This window comes from Schistocerca gregaria, chromosome X (assembly GCF_023897955.1).
Source record: "Schistocerca gregaria isolate iqSchGreg1 chromosome X, iqSchGreg1.2, whole genome shotgun sequence".
NCBI lineage: Eukaryota > Metazoa > Arthropoda > Insecta > Orthoptera > Acrididae > Schistocerca > Schistocerca gregaria.
The window spans coordinates 771,212,977-771,235,660 of record NC_064931.1 but is presented as its reverse complement, the minus strand read 5'-3'; the positions used below and the strand labels follow the sequence as shown (position 1 = coordinate 771,235,660).

The 22,684-nt window shown below is 38.0% G+C and overlaps 1 protein-coding gene across 2 annotated transcripts in view; it reads right to left on the bottom strand.

Annotated features, from left to right (window-relative positions):
• Positions 1–22,238, bottom strand: part of LOC126297770 (ELL-associated factor 1-like) — a 56,357-nt gene extending 34,119 nt beyond the window's left edge. The window contains exons 1-2 of one of the 2 annotated variants that reach the window (XM_049988945.1): positions 21,616–22,238; positions 1,530–1,761 (exon numbers count right to left, since the gene is read on the bottom strand). In XM_049988945.1, the coding sequence (XP_049844902.1) occupies positions 1,530–1,761; positions 21,616–21,757 (374 nt within the window). In that variant the 5' untranslated portion in view covers positions 21,758–22,238. The remainder of the gene's footprint in view (positions 1–1,529; positions 1,762–21,615) is intronic. The other variant, XM_049988946.1, reaches the window with a different exon arrangement.
• Positions 22,239–22,684: the final 446 nt, after the last annotated feature.

The following is a 22,684-nucleotide window of genomic DNA, read 5'->3' as shown; positions in this document are numbered from 1 at the left end:
GTATAGTTCATGTAAGGACCGTCAAGATAATATTAGAAATATTAGGGTTCTTATGGAGACATACAGACAGTTGTTTTTTTCTCGCTCTATTTGCAAGTGAAACAGGAAACAAAACGACTAGTAGTTGAACAGGGTACCCTCCGCCATGCACCATACACTGGCTTGCAGAGTATGTATGCAGATGCAGATGTAGAATCAGGAATGCTTTTAAGCCTGGAAACATGATATTAACAAATGTATCCACTGTGTAGCTCAAGTTGCCATAAGAAGTTAGTACAGGCTATTAATTAGTGCAAAGAAATATGAAAAGGAAAGCATTTGGGTCTGAGCCATAGCCTATGGCTTAACTCTCAAAGAACACCTAAGAATCGTTGTTCTGTAAAGTTATGTAAATTTATGCACAAGAGTACTGCAGCCCCAACATTACATTTGTCTTTTACAAATGCATATAAGGTCTGCCAAGAAAATAATCAAAGTAGTAAGCACAATTACAAAATGCACAATTATGCAAAGCAAGATGGCCCCATGTCATAAATGCACACACTAGAATGTCAGTATTGAAAGCCTGTCAATGAAACTTTTAAAATTGCTTACAGGTTCACCTCTATTGTAGCCAATTATCTGCAAAGTGTAATCAATAGATACCCACTAGCAGATTGTGGCTCCTTGACACAGAAACTACCACATAATTATACAGTTTCAGCACTAAACATAAGTCAGTGAATTTTCTTATCCCCTTGGTGTTAATTTTACACCTCTTATATAAATATACATACAAAGGTTGCTCTTATTTTTCGTGAGATGATTTTCTCAAGTCACTTCCAATAATACATGTTCATCCTTATGCCTAGCCAACAGTATAGTCACTGTGGTAACACCAGCTCCCATCAGATCACCAAAGTTAAGTGGGGGAGGGGACCAACATATATCTTCAGAATTATATCATTTCACTTACATAGCACCATACTTGACAGTTGTTATAAAACAATCACTTCAATTTTTGTGCTTTAGCACATGCCAAAATTAAAAAATATCAGACATGAATGTGTGTTGTCATGTGTGGCTCAACTCCATTTTTCAAATTTTGACATTTACTAAAGCATGAAAATGTGAGTAATGTGTCATTTCAAGATAAACGCAATCTGCATGTCATAATGTAAGCAAACTGATATATTTCTGTATGTACATTCAATTTTTGGAGTTACGCATTGTTTCATTTAACAATGGCAACAAGCCAAAACTTGAGAAATGGGTTTTAAAAACAAATCATTTTAGCAGTAGAAGATGACCACAATGTCTTTTAAGAATTGCACTATTTTGAATACTGAAAAATTAAGTGAATTCTTTTATTATAGTTTATAATTATTTCTATATATGTTACTATTACTATTTTCAGTAACTTTTCATTCTGGTAATTAATTTTCACATGTTTTGCTTTATTATTCAGTCTGATTTCTTTTGATAAATTTTAAATTTAAATCAACACATTAGCTTCTAACAAGATAAAAAGAAGACAATCAGTCACCAACCGTGTTTTCTTCACTTGCACGTTGTGTGTAAGCTTCTCTAATGTCACCTCCCCAGTTTTTCTATCAAATATGAGAACACACTCTTTCTTATATGGTCGATGAGAGCCTTTAAATATTGTTTGTGGAGTTCCTGCTCCATCCATATGAGGTACAGTTACAGTAACTTGGTGGTTTTCACCTACAGTTACTGTTGCCTTCTTTGTCATATCGACACTTGCTGGTTTGAAGTCATCTGACAGAAATAAATAAAATAACTTGAAATACAGTCACAGTGTCATTACATTAAAAACAACAATATATATGTATTTTTTATCTCCTGCACTCAAAGAATTTGCAAGTTAACAACAGCATGGAAGAAAATTTATGCAAACAATGGCAAAATTTAATGAAAAATGTCAAGTGTATTTGATAAAGATGTAAGTTAACTGGAGTCAAGCTACAGATTAGATATGATTTAACACACTTTTCATTCAAATAGAAATTTATAATGACCCAAACACTAACATAAAATTTAATCTATTCCATGTTAAATTCATATCATTACTTGAAAATAGCTTTCCACATAAACTAATCAGAAAGGGCATTAAACAGACATGTAAAAAACCACCATGGATCACAAGAGAGATTAAAGTATTTTGTGAACAAAAAACCTGTGGGCAATAACAAGTACACATACTGCAGCACTCACATACTACAAAAACTATTTCTCAAAATTACTAAGAAAAATTATTAAAAATATCAAGGAACATGCACATAACGTCAGAAAGCAGTAATCCTAACAATGGACTTAAGGCTATAGGGAATATAGTAACACAAGAGACAAGACAATGAGCCCCAGAACAGGATATCACCACTCTTGAGCTAACCGGAAGGGCTATAAATGATGAGTCACAGGTAACAAATATATTTAGTAATAATTTCATAAATACAGTAGAAAGTATAGGGAAAAGAGATCAACAGAAAAATCACAGCAGTATGTTGAAAAAGCAACTCTCATAAAATTTGATCAAATTAATGCATCACCAACGTCTCCTTCTAAAATTAAGAATATTATATATTTGATCAAAAATAAAAAATCATCTGGATTTGATGGTGTTGCCAACAGAGTACTAAAGATTTATTTCTATATAATATGCGCAGTCTTATCTTAAAAATGTAATACATCACTAACTCAAGGCATTTTTCTGGAGTCACTAAAATAAGCCATTGTCAAACCCCTCTTTAAGAAAGGTGATAGGAGAGATGTCAACCTATTCCACAACTGACATCAGTTTCCAACATTTTTGAGAAGGTGGTGTATTCTACAGTATTATCTGATCTGCACAGCAATTATATACTGAGAAAACCACAGTTTCATTCATTTACTTCTTCATTCATTTATTATAAAATAAGTTTACCAAAGTATGAAACCTTGACAGGAAACTCCTTGTTACACACTAGCTGATTTGTGACACTCCTAAAGCCTACAAGGCTCCATAGAGTACACTTAGGATTGAACTCAATCCCCCCTATGATTCTAAAAATCAGTAACTTCAAATACAGACCATTTACGAAAATATGAGCATATGGAAATGGTTCCAAGATCTGTGAGTTGCTCGATTATTTCTTAAGTAACAGTAACACTGTTCTCAACAGTGAGTGCTCCTCAGTGAAAAGGGCATCGTCAGGAGTGCCCCAGAGATATGGACAGTAGCACTATTATTTTCTATACAAACAAATGATCTAACGGACTGAGTGAGAAACAATCTGTGACTGTTTGTTGATGATGCTGTGGTGTACGGGAGAAGGTGTCATTGTTGAGTGACTGTAGGAGGGTACAAGATGACTTGGAGAAAATTTCTAATTGATGTGATGGATGTTAGCTCGAAATGTGAAAGAATGTAAGTAAATGCTGATGAGTAGGAAAAACAAACCTGTAATGTTCAAATACAAAATTAGTAGTGTGTTGCTTGACACAGTTGTGTCAATTAAATACGTAGGATTAATATTTGTGAAACAACATGAAATGGAGCAAGCATGTAAGGATTGAAGTGAGGAAGGTAAATGGTCAACTTTGGTTTATTGAGAGAGTTTTAGGACAACATGGTTCAAGTTTAAAGGAGACCACATGTAGAACACTAGCACAACCCATTATTGAGTACTGCTTGAGTGTTTGGGATCCCCCCATCATGTCAGGTTAAAGAGAGACACTGAAGCAATTCAGAGGCGGGCTGTTAGATTTTTTACTGTTAGGTTCAGTCAACACACACATATATTATGGATATGCTTTGGGAACTCAAATGGGAGTCCCTAGTTGGAAGATGATGATGTTTTTGAGGAATGCTTCTGGGAAAATTTAGAGAACTGGCATCTGAAGCTGACTTTGAACGATCCTACTGGCACCAACATATATTTCGTGTAAGGACTATGAGCATAAAATATGAGAAATTACGGCTTGTATGAATGCATATAGATAGTCACTTTTCCCCTCACTCTATTTGCGAGTCGAACAGGAAAAGAAATGATCAATAGTGGTACAGGGTACTCTCCACGACACAGCATACAGTGGTTTGTGGAGTATTTATGTAGACGAAGCTGTAAATGTCACCATGGTTTACACCAGAGGCATCCACTATTGCAAGTCTTGAGATCAGGTATCATATCTTACCTGGAGGGACAAAAGGAATTTATTGGGAAATTTCATACGCTAGCACCAGCAAGAGAAACATTTGGTTACATGTCAATAAGTCCCAAAGAACTGGATACATTGCCAATGAATCACATTTTGGGAGTCCTGTACCATGAGAGACTGTTCAAAGAATCTGAGAAGCAATCAAAAGAATTGTGAATGCATCAACTCATCATTTAAGCAATGAGTTAAAGACAAGTCAAAATCAACAATTTTGAGGGGTTTAAACCTTATGCTAAAGAAAAAAAGCAAACCACATTCAGATGCTTCACAAATTAGAACATGAAGATTATACATTAGAACATGAAGATTATACAGCTCGCCAAGCTGTGTGTTACAATTTGATACACTCTGTATACAATGAACACCTCGTGGATTATATGTTGTTTACTTATGAGACCAAGTTCCCCATCTGCATAGAATTGAACAAACATAACTGCCATATTTGGGGTAATGCGCCACCTCACACTACCACTGAGTGGCAAAGATATCAAAAGTGAATGTGTGGCTTGAATTCAGAGAGACTACAGTTTACGGACCATTCAGTTTTGAAGAAGAAACAGTTGCTGGAAACATTTACCTTGATATGCTGGAGCAATTCCTGGAGTCACATCTTCGACAAGAAGGCACTGCTGACATTGTTGTGTTGCAAATGAATGGCTTATCTCCTCATTTTGCTCTCATAGCAAGGGAGTACCAAAATTGAAGATTCACGAACAGATGGACAGGCAGAGGTTCAGCAAAAGTGCAACCATCATGTTCAACTGATTTGACATCTATAGATTTCTTCACTTAGTGGTTCATAAAATCAATTGTGTACAAAACAAAGATAAGGGATGTCCATGATCTAAGAGCTCAAACCCTGAATGCAGCAATGGCTATTTCACTAGTTATGTTTCAGAATGTATTCAGGTCTGCTCTTGTATGGTGGAAGCAAGGATTCAAAATGGAAGGAGCACACACTGAAGTATAATGAAAATGTATACATAGACTGACAATAAATATATGTACAAGTTATATAAATGCAATTATTTCACAAAAATGCATTGAAAATTTATGACCAAATTTATCAACCTGTTTGACATAAAATCAATGAAGACTGATAACACAGTCCTATACATGGAACAGAATAATAAACTGAGTCACTGCCAGTTGTTTACAGAACACCAACTACATAAAAAATCAGAGAATGAGTTTGACGATATTGTATTTCTTTTCACTACTGTTACACTATTCTGCTACAGCAAGCCATGTTATCACAGTCAGCTACAGAGAATGCTTCCAGCTGGCAACAGAACAGTTATGATTCATTTCTGTTGTTTGGACTTTTCTTCTGCATGCTATGTTTATTTTACGCAACATTAAGTTATGTGACAAACAAGTTGTAAGACTATTATAACACAAAGCAAATTCATTACTACATGTTCATGGGAAGTGTGCAAATGAATCTAATATGGAGATGCACAGCTATTGTTGCCTCAGTTATATTGCACATACAGTTATGTAGCGGGTGATCAAAAAGTCAGTATATATTTGAAAACTGAATAAATCACGGAATAATGTAGATAGAGAGTTACAAATTGAAACACATGCTTGGAATGACATGGGGTTTTATTACAACCAAAAAAATACTAAAGTTCAAAAAATGTCCGACAGATGGCGCTTCATCTGATCAGAATAGCAATAATTAGCATAACAAAGTAAGCAAAGCAAAGACGTTGTTCTTTACAGGAAATGCTCAATATGACCACCGTCATTCCTCAACAATAGCTGTAGTTGAGGAATAATGTTGTGAACAGCACTGTAAAGCATGTCCGGAGTTATGATGAGGCATTGGCGTCAGATGTTGTCTTTCAGCATCACTAGAGATGTCGGTCGATCATGATACACTTGCGACTTCAGGCAACCCTAAAGCCAATAATCGCATGGACTGAGGTCTGGGAGCTGGGAGGCCAAGCATGACGGAAGTGGAGGCTGACCACACGATCACACCAAACAACGCACGCAAGAGATCATTCACGCGCCATCTGTAGGACATTTTGTGAACTTTGTTTTTGTTTTTGGTTCTAATAAAACCCCATGTCATTCCAAGCATGTGTGTCAATTTTTACCTCTCTATCTACATTATTCCTTGGTTTATTAAGTTTTCAAATTTATACTGACTTTTTGATCACCCTGTACTTAGTTTTTTCTGGGTTTTCTTAGTAGTGCCAGTATGAACAGGATGTGTATGCGCTGTGTGCGGACACTGGAGGAGCTGGCCACAGATCATGAACAGCTCAAGGTGCTTTTGGCTACAGTCAGTTGTCTTCAGCCTGCTACTTTCGGGCTAAGCAGTGGCAGAGATACCTCAGGTATCACTCATTTCGTTCACAGACTCTGCTGCCGAGGCACCTTCTGTGCGCATCTGCCACGATGGGGGGGGGGGGGGGGGGGGGGGTCGGCCCTCAATGGAGGGTGACACTTAGACCATCAAAATTTTATGAGTTAATTGTCAAAGTATTTGTAACAAGGTACCCAAATTTATGATCTGCAGGAAATTCGTTGTGCTCAAATTATTCTCAGGACCAAGAGCTGGCTGAAACCTGCAAGTAGGTAGCTCTGAAATATTTAGTGAGTCGTAGAACGTATATCGAAAAGACAGATTAGACACCATGGAAAGGGGAGTGTTCATTGGAGTTGATGAAAATATTGTCTCTAATAAGGCCAACTTTGAGTGAGACTGCGAAGTTATCTGGATGCTTATAACAAGTCTAGGTGAAATTAAGTTAATTGTTGTACGTTATTACTGGCCACCTGATTCTACCATGACAGTTTTAGAGTCATTCGAAGAAAGTCTACAGTCAGTAGCATAGAAAAACCCAGATCATGCAATCTTAGTTGGAGGTGACTTTAACACTGGTCATCTATGGATTCACTGCAAGGGGTATGAAAGGACAGTCCTGCAAAGTACTTTTGAAGATGTTTTCCAAAAACTGTCTTGAGCAGATAGTTCTCCAGCCCATGTGCAATAAAAATATTTTGGGTTTTGTAGCTACAAACAGGCCTGACTTTATTGATGGTGTCAGTATAGAGACAGGGACTACTGATCACGATGTCATCACAGTGATGATGGTTACTGAAGTTAACAAACCTATCAGGAAGGCTAGAAGAGTATTTTTGCTAGAAAGAGCAGATAAGCAGTTGCTAGCATCCCACTTAGTAATTAGACATCATTTAGTCCCAGTATGATAGAAGCGGAGGAATTATGGGCAAAGTTTAAATGCATTGCAAATCACACTCTGTAAAAGTATTTGCAGAGTAAGTGGATTAAGGACAGAAATGACACACAGTGGATTACTAACAGAATTCGGAAGAAGCTGGGGAAGCAGAGACTGCCGCACTGTCAGTTCAAATGAGAAGGTGCACATGACAACAGGTGAAAGTTAACAGAGGATCATGAGTCCACAATAAGATCAGTGCATGAAGCATATGACTATCATCATCATACTTTAGCAAAGGATCTAACAGAAAACCCGAGAAAATTCTGGTTCTATGTAAAACTGATATGCAGGTCGAAGGCTTCTATGCAACCACTTGTTGACCAATTTGGTGCTGCAATAGAAGACAGCCAAAAGAAAGCCGGAGTTTTAAATTTCACATTTAAGAAATAGTTCACCCAGGAGTATCACACAAATATAACATTGTTTCAGTATCACAGTCTCCCATGTGGAGGACATAGCAGTATGTGTCAATGGCACAAAAAGCAATTTAAAAATTTGAAAACAAATAAGTCATTTGGTCTGAATGGAATCCCAACTTGGTTTTACAAAGCGTACTCTACGGCACTTACAGAATTTCTCACAAATCTCTCACCCTGCACAAAGTCCCAAATGACTGGAAAAAAGTGCAGGTGATGCCTAGATACAAAGAGGGTAAAAGAACTGACCTATAAAAGTAGAGACCATTGTCCTACACATCAGTTTGCAGCAGTAGCCCTGAACATGTTCCGAGTTTCAACATAGTAAATTTCCTTAAGAAGGAAACACTTCTGTCCACAGATCCACAAATTAGCATTGTTTAGGAAGCATTGTGTGTTCAAAACTCAGCTTGCATCTTCTCCTGTGAACTATGGATGAAGGGGAAAAGACAGATACCATATTCCTAGATTTCCAAAAAGCATTTGAAATTGTGCCCCACTGAAGACCCTTAACAAAGGTACAAGCATATGGAATAGTTTCCCTGATATGTGAGTGGCTCGAAGACTTCTTTAAGTAATAGGATCCAGTACATTGTGCTCGACAGCAAGAGTCAATAAAAGACAAAGGAATCACAGGGAGTGCCCCATGGAAATGTGATAGGACCCGTATTATTTTCCTTATATGTAAATGATCTTGCAGACAGAATGAGCAGCAATCTGCAGCTGTTTGCTGTGGTGTATGGGAAGGTGACTTTGTGGAGTGATGTAGGAGGATACAAGAAAACTTGGACAAAATTTCTAGTTGGTGATAAGTGGCAACTAGCTTTAATTGTAGAAAAATGTAAATTAATGCAGATGAGTAAGAAAAACAATCCCATAATGTTCAAATACAGCATTAATGGTGTGCTACTGAACAGAGTCAGATCGATTGAATGTCTAGACATAATACTGCAAAGCTGCAAAGTGATATGAAATGGAATGATCATGTAAGGACTATAGTGGGGAAGGCGAATGGTCGAGTTTTAGGAAAGTGTGGGTCATTTGTGAAGGAGACTGCATATAAAAGACTAGTGTGACCCATTCTTGAGTACTACTCAAGTGTCTGCAGGCTGCTAGATTCGTTACCAGTAGGTTCGGTCAACACCAAGCTTTACAGTGATGCTTTGGGAACTCAAATGGGAATCCCTGGAGTGAAGGAGAAGTTCTGTTCAAGGAACACTATTCAGAAAATTTAGAGAACTGACATTTGAAGCTAACTAGAAATAATTCTACTGCTGCCAATGCACATTTCACATAAGGGCCATTAACATAAAATAAAGTACGTTAGGATTTGTAAGGAGGCATACAGACAGTTGTTTTTCCCTTGATTTATTTGTGGGTGGGAAAAGAAGGGAAATGACTAGTAGTGGTAAAACGTACCCCCCATTACGCACCATACAGTGGCTTGCAGAATATGTACGTGGATGTAGGATTGTAAACCAGCAAAATTGTCTGGTTCAACTGGTAATGAGGAGGAGAAGATTTCTTTTGGCGCATAATGTCTATGCCTATTCTAAAATCTCATGTAATAGAGGTGATTACACACACACACACACACACACACACACACACACACACACAGAGAGAGAGAGAGAGAGAGAGAGAGAGAGAGAGAGAGAGAGAGAGAGAGAGATCTAAATTTAAAGATAAAAATAAGAAAAACCTAACATTATGAAACAAAAAACGAAGTTGGTTGATTACTAGACTGAAAAGTATGAGCAAGTCACTCTGCAACAGACTAAAGCTCCTTGCCTATAAGCTTAGGTTGGAGTCCAGGCAACACACAACATTTTAATTTTTTTGTCCCATTTGTCCTGCCATCAATTAAAATAGAGGGTAGGTACCCACCTAAGTCTGCTTCTGTCTTCTCATTAAAATATTGTTCAAATGGCTCTGAGCACTATGGGACTTAACATCTAAGGTCATCAGTCCCCTAGAACTTAGAACTAATTAAACCAAACTAACCTAAGAACATCACACACATCCATGCCCGAGGCAGGATTCGAACCTGTGACCGTAGCAGTTGTGCGGTATTAAAATATGAAGTGCAAGCTGTTGAAGTACGTAGTACAACAATTTGTTCACCATTAGTAAAGATATGCAATAAATGATAATGCCCTACTAGGAAACACATCAGAGTGACTGATATAAGATGTGCTGTGGTCAGAGCATTGGTTTCATGGATCATATCTTATTGTCCTTCACCACCAACCATTCATTATCCCACAGTTGCACACCTATTATTCAACATCACGAATTACACATTGTATTCCCCACGAACCATCAAGGTTGTTCCACCGCATTCATCATTTCCCCAAACTTCTATGCGCCCAGTACCAAGCAGAAGTTTGGTTTAATTTTTTTCCACGTTCCATGGATCATATGCATGACAACTTGCTACGATGTGAAATAAGTCAGTAATTTTACAAATAAGATACATTTCCTCAGTGAAAAAATGGCTACACGCTGGACAGTAACATAACTGGATGTATTTCAATCTTAAGCTACCACAAAGTCTTATAAACATAACTCAACCACATACAAGTTATTTTCTGAGAAATTCATTTATCAGGTAGGAGGAATTCTCAAGCAAAAATAATTTCAATTTGTTTTTTTAAAACTGCCATTATCTCTATTTCACATCAGAAGTGGTCAGATATTTTTATGGCTGCATTCCGTGCTCCTTTCTGTGTGTGAGAGGGTTAAGCTGTGGACAGTGGAAGGTATTTTTGTTCTTAGTGTTGTATTTCACTCACCACAGTATTTATTAATGCTACTATTATTTTCAAATGGTGTCCGATTCTTCACAACAAATGTCATTAGAAATATAATGTACTGTGAAGCTGTTGTTAGTACATCTAAACAGTTGCTTACATTGATAACAGACACCAGATACTATCCTTACGTAATGTACTTGTGCAATGAATACTTTGCCTACATGTGACACTGCTCCATAAAATTATTTCATAAGTCACCAGCCAATGAAGTAAGCTAAGTAAGGCAATTTTTTAATGCATTTATCACGAACATCAGCAATTACACATAGAGCACACATTGCTGAACTCATGTACTTCAGAAGGTTTATATACACTGCGCAAAACAATTAAATGACCACTTTCTTTTAAACTCAGGCATTCACCCCCCCCCCCCCCCCCAATCATGACACAGAAGCATGAAATTTGGCTCAAATGTGCCTAAAACCTGCCTTTGTAATGGTGCAGAAGGCCACAGCTCAGAAGTTCATGAAGTGTAAAGTAGGCTCATGATGTCACATTGGCACATTTTCTTATCTTAAGAGTGGATGATGGAAACATTTCACGTCACCCCCCCCCCCCCCTTACGCAATGGTAAGGAGTGTAATGCCTTTTTTTTGTCAACTGTCAATGCCAATGTATACTGTCAATGTGTTAATCTGTGTCCAGATACTAGTCACAAATCAGTCAAGTATGACGACATTGTTAAACTGCTGGATGAACATTTCGATAGTCAGATCCGGGTTGCACCTGCAAAGTTTAAATTACTTCGTCACAAGTAGAAGCCCAATCAAACTCTAAAACAGTGGATTGCCAACTCAGAGGGCTAACAAGGCATTCTAAGTTTAAGTGTCCTTGTGGTATCAATTACAGTAATGTCATCTTTTGTGATTCAATCACACAGAATGTATCACATATGTGTATTCACACTGCAATTCTAAAACTGACAGATCCTGATCTAAAAACACTTCTGTCTATCATGGAATCTCAAACTATTGTTGACTCAACAGAGGTTGATTTTGAGGCTCTATGTATTTCTTTTGTTCATAGTACACAAGTCACTCACGTACATTATGGTGCTAAAATGATTAAACAAAGAACTTAGACAAACAGTAAGTGTAGAAGTAAAATCTATCAATCTTTTGGTACATGCCATGTATTACAACATTCTGTGAGGCAGTCTTGTCCTCAGTGCTTTTTGAATCATGGCCAGAAAGCTTGTCCTTGTCATGCAATTTGCTGACAGTGTGGACGGCATGGCCGCATTCAAATTGTAAGTTTATGTGACAACCTAGGCACAATCAATGGCCACCACTGTGCAAATGCACAACTGCAGCAAAGCTGTGAACAAGTGCATAGGGTTAAGGTTAGGTAAGCCACTAACAATGGCACAAATCGAATCTTGCACTTCTGTATCATGGAAATCGTCCGTTGCAACACACAGGCAGGCATAAACAAAACACAGTTCATCACTCCGCGAAAAGTTGGCAGGAAAATTACACGTGCCAAGGAATGAAGTTTCATGTCCACTGTAGGCAGACGAAACAAAAGTAGGCTGATGTAATGTAGACTACTGATTCTGTCATATGTGTCTTTATTAATTAAGGAAAGAGAATCACCAGTGTCCAACTGTAAGCGAACTGCCTTTTGTTCCGCTGATAACTTAACAAAAATCAAACTTGTACAGTACAAGGAACTGTTTGAAACACATATTACAACAAAAGACAATGCACAGCTGCAATATGTTCATTCACGGTCTATCCCCCATGCAATACATTAGCAAACTGCTCAGGAACTGCACAGATGGAAAGACAATCGGGTTATCCAACATGTATCTGCAAGCCAATGGGCATCACCCACAGTTATTCACAAGAAGCCTTCTTGTGGTATACCATACATCTGCTTGCTGATTTTAAAGCAACATTAAACTCATAAACTGTCATGGATTCTTTTCCTCTTTCACATCCAGAGGAACTGATGGACAGACTGGGACAGGGCAGATACTTTTCAAAGATTGATTTGCGTGAGGCATATTTGCAGTTACCACTAGACAAGCATCCATGCAATAATTTGTTATGAACACTCACCTTGGAACTGCTTCAACTTCTGCAATTTTCAACAGTTCTTGGAACAGTTAACAGCAAAACTATCTGCTTGTAAAATCTATTTGGACAATATTATAGTCAAGGGTTCTGTAACTGTTGAACATTTAGCAAATTTAGAGTGTTTGATTCAAGTTATTGCTGTGGCTGGCTTAAAGTGCATCAAAGAAAAGTGTTCCTTCTTCCAGGAAGGACTGAACTACTTAGGTTACATAATTCATACACAGAGTGCTTATCCTCCTACATCGCATTTGGCTGCAATTATAGAACTGCCGGTGCTCAGAAACATTAAAGAGTTCCAATCAGTCATGGGAAAGCTCACATATTATATCTCATTTGTTGATAACAATGTGCAAATTGCTGCATTGCTCAACTGGCTGCACTAGAAAAATGTTCCTTTTGTGAGGCCCAGAATGCATTTCAGCAATTTTTTACTCACTTCGCTCCAACTAAGCCTGTCATGCTAGCTGTGGATGCAACTCCTTGAGAAATTGGAGCTATGCTTTCCCATAAAATTGGTTCACCTGAAAAACCTGTTGCTTTTGCCTTGAAAATTCTTAACAAAGCATAGTGAAACTACAGTCAAGCATGAAAAAGATCCACTTGCCGTTATCTTTGGTGTTACAAAATTCCACCAATATTTGTATGGACGGAAGTTCTATTTTCTGCCAGATCATTGCCCTTTGGTGGCTTTGTTCAATCCTGCCAAGTTTGACCCACCTCAGACAGTGCAAAAACTGCAATGCTGTCCTCTGATATTGTCAAATTATTAGCATGAGTTGTTGTATGGGCTCATTGCCCAACATCTGGACACTGACTTGTTGTCTCGGTTAGCAGTCGGTACTGATACAGTGTTTGATTCATGTGGGGAATCATGTTTTCAAATTGATTCTCAGAATTTTTAATGTCTTCAAAATTTTCCTCGATTTTCAGCATACTGCCCCAACTGACTGACACAGCTCTTCAGGTTGTGTTGCAATACATGCCCCATGGGTAGCCATGCAGTTTGAAAGAAATTCCTCATCCAGTGCCACCTTCACAATTTTTCGCATTATTATGTGCTATCTGCAGGATCAGGTGTCCTGTTGTTACATACAGAGAATGCCGATATGTGTCTTGTGATTTCTCACTCCCTACAGCAGGAAGTTTTGTCTTTATTGCACCAAGGTCATTGGGGCATAGTTTGCATGAAGGAATTCATCAGGCATCATTGTACTTAAGACGGAATAGATGCTCAGATTGAGCAAATGACATCTCACTGGAAAGTTTCTGTAGAATATCAGTCAGCTCCACTGCAATGCTTTTTTGAATGGCCACACTCATCTGGCTCGTGGCAATACATTAAATACATTAACACTGATTTCGCAGATCCATACTGGAACAAATGCAGGTTAGTGGTAGACACATACAGCAAGTTTCCTTTTGTTGTTCCCATGAAATTATCCACCACTGCAAGTATAGTATCGGTTTTATCTTCTATTTTTTTGTCTTGTTGGCTTCCAGATGTCATTATCTCGAACAATGGACCACAGCCAATTTCCAACAGTTTTGTGCTGCCAATGGCATACACCATGTGACTATTGCATCTTTTCAGTTTCCTCAGTGTAACAGTGAAGCTGAATGGTTCATTCAAAAGTCACATGAAGAAATTCCATTCCTCCCAGCACAGAGTCATTAAGAAGGCCACTAGATGGTCTTCTCATGTCATCCAAGGTTCTACAGGGTTTCAGCTGTACCAACAAAACCAGCTGTGGCGTGCTTCTATGTCAGTGAGTCAACTCCAGAATGTTTGTCCACAGGCCCAGCATGTCACTGGGGTCCACACCAGCTGTCGCTTCCGTCTCTTTGACAGTCACGGGCGGCACAATCCACTGTGCTGCCCACGGTGGTTGATGCCCTGCTGCCACCCACATTGCCATCCATTCAGCTACCTGAACAGATGTCTATGTATGTAACATCCCCATATGGTCATCATGCCACCCAAGAAGATACACTTAATGTTCACCCAACTACAAAGTCTGCATTTCTGAATGCAGGCGTGCATCCTGTAACTGGTTTTTGAGTTAGTGTTCCTGATAACTTGCAAGGTAGATACTGAGCTTGCAGGCACAGAGCATCCACCCTACACAACAACAGTGAGGAGGTTTGGGGAAGAGGAATGTGGTGGTGTCTGAAGGACAAGGTGTCAAAGCAAGGTTGGCATCTCACAACGAAACCACGGACATGTACAGTCGCAGCATGCCACATCAACGATTGAGAAATGCTGGCAAACCCACATCTTCTAGAGCTTCACTACGCCACTGCAATCAACTGTCTAGTTACTCCAAAGTTTATAATTTATGTCCATCACTATGTGTACTTCATTCCAGTGGATGCCTGCAGGTTCCTACTAAAGGTGTCTGTTGTGACCTCATTAACTATTTCAGTTGTTTTCCTATTTAACACTTGATTTACAGTTAGGGCCAGTCCATGCAATCTCACTGGGGATCGTAAGGTGACCATTTCAAAATTTAGTCATATTTGGTACATGGATACCTACATCTCTTGCCGGCCGGTATGGCCGAGCGGTTCTAGCTGCTTCAGTCTGGAACCGCGTGACCGTTATGGTCGCAGGTTCGAATCCTGCCTCGGGTATGGTTGTGTGTGCTGTCCTTAGGTTAGTTAGGTTTAAGTAGTTCTAAGTTCTAGGCCACTAATGACCTCAAATGTTAAGTCCCATAGTGCTCAGAGCCATTTGAACCTACATCTCTTAATAGTAAAACAGCCAAATAGCACTGTCCTAACTCTAACCATTTTTAATAAATTCAGGTTTGAAGACTCAAGGATGTGTCCCCAGCCATTAGTCAGGCACCAGTTCCCTATTTTCAGAGACCTACTATTCAATACTGAGTTCATCTACAGACCTCAATTTTTTTATGCATCTAGTATGTACTCCATTAAGTTGATATAAGTATAAAAAGTAGGATACATCATTCAGATCTTTTATGAAAAATGTTGAAAACCACACTTTTTCTATGCTGTTCCTTTAATTTGTTATTTCTTAAAACATCATTAACTTTGCACAGGGAAATAGTAGAGACCTCATCTTGTACACTGTAACTCTTTAATCCTAGCATTTAGCACAAATAATAACGAAAAGCACTTGGCTGGTTGGTTGGCTCATTTGGGAGAAGGGACCAAACATCAAGGTCATTGGTCTCATTGGATTAGGAAAGGATGGGAGAGGAAGTCCGCCATGCCCTTTCAAAAGAACCATCCCGGGATTTGTCTGAAGTGATTTAAGGAAATCATGGAAAACCTAAATCAGGATGGCCAGAGGTGGGTCTGAACCGTCGTCATCCTGAATGCGAGCCCAGTGTGCTAACCAATGTGCCATATCACTCGGTAAAGCATTTGGCATTGCAGTTAGTCATTCTTACCTTCTCTTAAAGACGACTCCATCACAAAAAATGTGAAATTTGACAAGCTTCAAAGTCCTGTGGGGGTACGCAGCCAACTGAATCTCAGCTTGATTTTTGGCTGAAATGTTTATATAGCTAGTAGAATCCCAGGTACAAAGAAGAATATCCTAACAAACATTTTTTTCATTCACATAGAATAAAATGAATTTCCAGTTATGCACACCATTCACAACCAATGCTACAGGGAACTGGTAAATGAAAACCGTGTGTATTCCTTGAAATAAGGTTCCTAAAATATTTGTGGTTGGGCTATAGGTCACAACTGCAAACTGGTAAGAGCTGAAAACAGTTACTAATCATTTTTCTTAATTTATATACTGAATTTCACTGTTAAATGTCTTTTCAGCATATGATAAATTCTTATTCTGCTACTGTAAATTAAAAAGATAATTTCACAGAAACATAAGAAAGAGAGACATTAATAACTTTTAATTACATACTGGTTTATATTGATGTAAAAATTCTACAAATAACAGTTTCATAATAAAATTCAGATATAAAGAAGGAAACTGTACTTTTAAAACTCTTCTGCCTTGCACATAATTTTGTTTTCCTTGACATCTTGATCCAAAAACAAAATAAATTAACTGAAAGGTGAGTGGTACATTTTTTTTGTAGTACTTATTGTCAGGTTTATACAACTGCACACTATGACTTTGTGATGATGGGACATCCACCTTAGATATAACATTGGAGAAGGGGACCCAAACAGCATCATTCATACTGAACCACGAAAGGAACTGTAGTTCAGCAGGAGGCACGCAGTTAAACTGAAGATCTTTAAATTCATGTTATGCCTGGGAAATGTATCCTATGTATCAATTTTTACTGTATTTGAAAGCCACATATTATCCAACTTGCAGCTATTCCCACAAAACATTTTCATGAACTTCCATTGCAACAGTGCTCCCATTTGCATCTGTTGGAAGTCTCTTCATTAGAAAGGTGTTAGTAGCAGTGACTAGACTGCATGGTGCAATCGTGTTCCTGCAACTGTCTTTTGCTGTACAGTACCTGTGCTCTAAGAAACCAAAATTCAAATCGCAGTGAACACATTCAAGTTTTACCACTTTCTCCATCGTCATGGCATGTACTGTTGGTGTCACAGAGTACATGGCTCATGTAGAAAGAAAAGTTAAAGAGTGCAGGAGTGTAACTGCTCCTCCAGAAAGCAGAAAAGGTTAAAAGATGTTACCTGAAATTGTGGAACAAGATGTACTGATATTTTACAAAAATTATAATTTCTCAAGATTTTTTACAAGGAAGGATAGATTACGTTTCTGTCGTGGTAAATAAAATGATTATTTTATTTACTCTAAAAGAGATGTGCACAAAATACGGGATGTTCACATGTCCATTGTTTCTTCACAAGAGATCAAACCATATGAAGGTTTCTTGGAACACAGGTACTGTACAATGAGGACAGTTCCAGGAACATGACTTCACCATGTGTACCTAGTTACTGCTACTTACACCTTTCTAATGAAGAAGACACTTCCAACAGATGTAAATGCAAGCATTGTTGCTATGGAAGCTCATGAAAATGCTCTGTGGGAACAGTTTCAAGTCAGATAATATGAGGCTTTCGAATACAATGAAAATTGGTACATAGGACACATTTCCCATGCATCACATGAATTTAAAGATGTTGAGATTAATTGCATGCCTCCTGCTGAATCATGATTCCTTTCACGGTTCAGAATGAATTATGCTGTTTGGTTCCCCTTCTCCAAAGTTACATATTAAGGTGGATGTCCCATTATTACAAAGTCACAGTGTGTAGTTGTATAAACTTGACAATAAGTACTGTGAAAAAATGGTATCTCTCACTTTTCAGTGAACTTATTTTGTTTTTGGATGAAGATGTCAAGGAAAACAAAGTTATATGCAAAGCAAAAGAGTTTTAAAAGTACAATCTCCTTCTTTATTTTTGAACTTTATTATGAAACTGTTCTTTGTAGAATTTTTACACACACACACACATATTTCAGGAACCCTTTTTCAAGGGCTACACATGGTTTTTATTTACCAATTCCCTACAGTGTTGAAAGTGGATTGCATGTGTAAGCAGCATTATCATTTTATTCTGTGTCAATGAATAAAGTCTGTTATGATATACTTCTTTGCACTTGGGATTGCTATTAGCTATATAAAAATTCCAGCAAAAAATCAAGCTGAGATTCAATTCTCTACATAGCCCCCCCCCCCCCCCCCCCACCAAAGGACTTGCTGCCAAGTTTGACTGACATTGTTTTGTGATGGAGTCGTCTTTAAGAGAAAGTATGAACTACTAATTGCAATGCCCAATGCTTTTCATTATTATTTATATTATACAGAGTTACAGCACACAGGATGTGGTCTCTACAATTTCCCTGTGCAAAGTTATGATTAAAAAAAAAAAAAAAAAATCAAGCACAACTCAATAATGAGTTGACCTACAGACCTCAGTTTTTTGTGGAATTAGTATGTAGGCCACTAAGCTGAAATAGGTATGAAGAGTAGAATACATCATTCAGATTTTTTTTTAATCATAATGCATAGATACCTGCATTTCTTAATAGTAAAACTGTCCAATAGCGCTGTCCTAAAGCTAACCATTCTTGAAAAATTTGGGTTTGAAGACTCGGGTGTGTACCTAGTCATTAGTCAGACACCAATTTCCGTTCTTTCAGATACCTACGACTCAATGATTATGATTTCATTGCTGACTTGATTTTCTAAAATATTCGAAAAAGTTATGTTTTCAAGAGCAGTCTCACATTTAAGTGAAAATAATTTACTCAGCATGTCACAGTTTGGATTCCAAAAGGGTTACTCGACTGAGAATGCTATCTATACATTTATCCATCAAATAGTACAAGCCCTAAATAACAAATTATCACCAGTTGGTATTTTTTGTGATCTTTCCAAGGCATTTGACTGTATGTATCATGTCACAGGCATTTGACTGTGTGTATCATGTCACACTCTCAGAAAAACTCAGGTTTTATCGAATTGAAGGCTATACACACAGCTGGTTTGAATCATACTTAATAAACAGAAAGCAAAAGGTTGTGCTGACTAACACAAATAATGTTGGGAGGGTGGTAAATTCTAGTGAATGGAGAGTTATCACAAAGGGAGTCCCACAGGGTTCAATTTTGGGTCATCTGCTGATCCTTATTCATGTCAATGACCTCTCACTTAACGTTCACCAAGCAGAACTACTACTTTTTACAGAGGACACAAGTGTTATAATAAATTCCATTACAGAAAAAGCAGCTGAAGATATTGTTAAAAATGTCTTACAAAGAATTATTAAGTGGTTCACAGAAAATGGACTGTCCCTTAATTTTGAAAAAACTCGCTATATCCAGTTCTGTACAACGAACAGAGTCATACCGCCAACTGATGAAGCATATGAACAGGGTTCAGTCAACAGGGCAGATTTCTCCAAATTTTTGGGTGTCCACTCAATAATGTCTTATGGTCTAGTTTTCTGGGTTAACTCACCACTTAGACATAAAGTACTGATAGCACAAAAGAGGCAGTGAGAATAATTAATGGTGTTCACCCAAGGATGTCATGTACGCACTTATTCAGGTATTTTAACTGCACCATCAGAGTACATATATTCGCTAATGAAATTCATTACAAATAATCCATCTCAATTTGCGAAGAACAGTGATGTTCATACGTACAACACTAGAGGGAGAAATGACCTGTCCTATCTGTTATTGAAGCTGTCAGTAGCTCAAAAAGGAGTACATTATTCAGCAACAAAAATCTTTGATCACTTGATTGCACATGAAACACTCATCCAACCCAGTCTAGAATATTGTTCAAGTGTGTGGGACCCATACCACAGGGGACATTAATGGGATACAAATAATGCTGGTACGTGTGGTCACAGGTTCATCTGACCCATGGGAGAGTGTTACAAATATGCTGAAAGAACTGGGTTGGCAGATGCTTGAAGATAGATGGAAACAACAACGTGAAAACAAACTAAGAAACTTTCTAGAACCAACTTTAAGTAAAGAATCTAGGAAAATACTACAAACCCCTATGTGACTCTTCCATTCGGATTTCGAATACAAGGCTGCACTAGTCCCAGTGCACACAGAGATCTTTAAGCAGTCACTCTTCCGGCACACCATACGTGAATAGAATGGGAAAAGATCTAGTAACTGGAATAATGGGACATGCCCTTTGCCATGCACTTCACAGTGGTTTCAAGAGAAAAGATGTAGATGAATTTAAAAGGACTGAAGGAAAGTGTATGCCCAACTAATGGCCTTTGCAACAACTAGTCAAAGACCTGAAGCTAATAAAAGCAAGTGTAACACTACGATGACCAATCTGACCTCAGTCACCATAAACTATTGCTACTACTATGTTCACAATAAACAAAAGCAACATTGATGCCGGTGTTTGTTGTGGCAGTGGTAGCAACAGTAGTATTATTACTAACTGTTGTTGCTGTTACTGTAGCAGCATAGATTTAACATAACAAGTTACTAAAAGTTTTATCTGAACTAAAATTAAAATATAGCTATATCTGGAAAACTAGGTAGTAAGCTGTTGTATCAGTTAAACATATTATTTTGCCATAAAATGACACTGATCAATTCCTGCTGCAGAGCAGAACATGTGGTCCTCTACAGCCAAACTGTTGTATCACAGTTTCATTACTGTACTACGGAGATAAACCAAAATGCAAACATTGAAAAGAGTATGTAACACAGGTCTATGTGGTAGCAATACAGGCTGCTGACTGTCCAAACACACTAATTTTGAATGTATTTTAAAAATTTTGCTGCGCAAATGCTGGTCATGGAGGCAATGAGATCATACAGTAACATATGAAATAAAATTACTAAAAGAATTACCGAAAACACACAAATGTGAAGACGCTAAAGGAAGCAAATGGTTAAAAAAAACTGAAAAGATTGATAAAATGAGCGCATCCTGATGGTAAAAACTGCTGCACTTCCCTACTCTGCAAAGCAAATCGAGCACCTTTAAGTATTTAATCTGTTACACTCGGGCATTAAAACGATATCACGACAATGTTATACGTATTGGCTGTTAGTGGATCACCTCCAACAACAATTAATATTTTTCAGTGCACCCTAAAGTAAGTACTTTTGTATTTAAATGTGGTGTTCGGAAATCATACATGGCTAGACACAGGTCCAGTGGAGTACAGCACAGTACATCTGACAAAAAATGATTCTTTTGGAGCTAGTGTTTAAGCAGCAAGTTGACGAAACAAAAATCAAACCAAAGCTTCTGCTTCATGTTTACAATTGATCGTTTAATGTAAACAAGGGCAAAATTGACTTCATTCTTCGAGAATAAAGTAACCATGTATAAAATAATGTGAAAGATGTTATACTCACATCGTAATGTATGAAATGATGCAGAATTTTTACTTGTAAAACTCTGACCCAGTTTTAGCTCCATCACCCCAGAGCCCACACCCAACTGATCGGCCATCGTTCTGCTGGCGCTGCCGACATGTTTTGGGACAGACTTTCGCATAAGAGTTACTAGGTTGCCGAAAGGCAAATTTATATCTCAATTATATATTTGGTTGCAGATTCACAACCTCTTCATATTTCCTGGGTGACGCTCAAGCATTCTACTTTCCTTGTAATCTGTATACACGCCTGCATTCTATTGAAAATGTTTACATATACACAAAACGGTCAACGTTCGTCAATAAATCTGCACACAACAATCAATACCGAGACCAGACACTTGCTTCTCCAACCACAACAGCTGTCAGCAGTCACACTAAAGATATCGATCGTAATCGAATATATCGATGGTACATATTGTTTGTTTTCAAAATTTTAACTATCGATGTTTGATCCGGTCGATGTGCAAACGATGTGACGCACTGGAGTCGACTATCTACAGGCCTACTGTTGTTCTCGCATCTAGTATAGATCGATTCACTCTGCACATCAACCTGATCAACGTACAACGTATGCCCGGTCCACACGCAACGATCTGTCTGCGCAGACATCGGCGCAGATGTCTGTACATGCAAAAGATCGCTGCAAATGTGGTGTGTTCACACGACACAAACCCCAATCTATTATTAGCCCGACATCTGTCGGTGTAGAAAAGAAATATCAGTGGCAAGCAACTACGCTCCCCGTAAACGTCAAAAATTTTATTCAGTTATTTTGAAATATAGAAATGCAGAATGTTCTGTTGTGATCTGTGTCCGCAACTTGTGTTGGAAAAAACATTCAGACCAACCGCAGGAAACAGAGAAAGCGGTCGAAATGGTGTAGACAGTGGCTGATAAAGCAAAAGCAGTTTTCTAACGTAAATTTACTGCGAGAGTTGTTGGGCGAACCTAACGACTGGCGAAATTATTTGCGGATTGATGTCGAAACTTATAATTATCTCTTAAAGCTTGTAACCCCTCATATTATGAGAAAAAAATACCTGTAT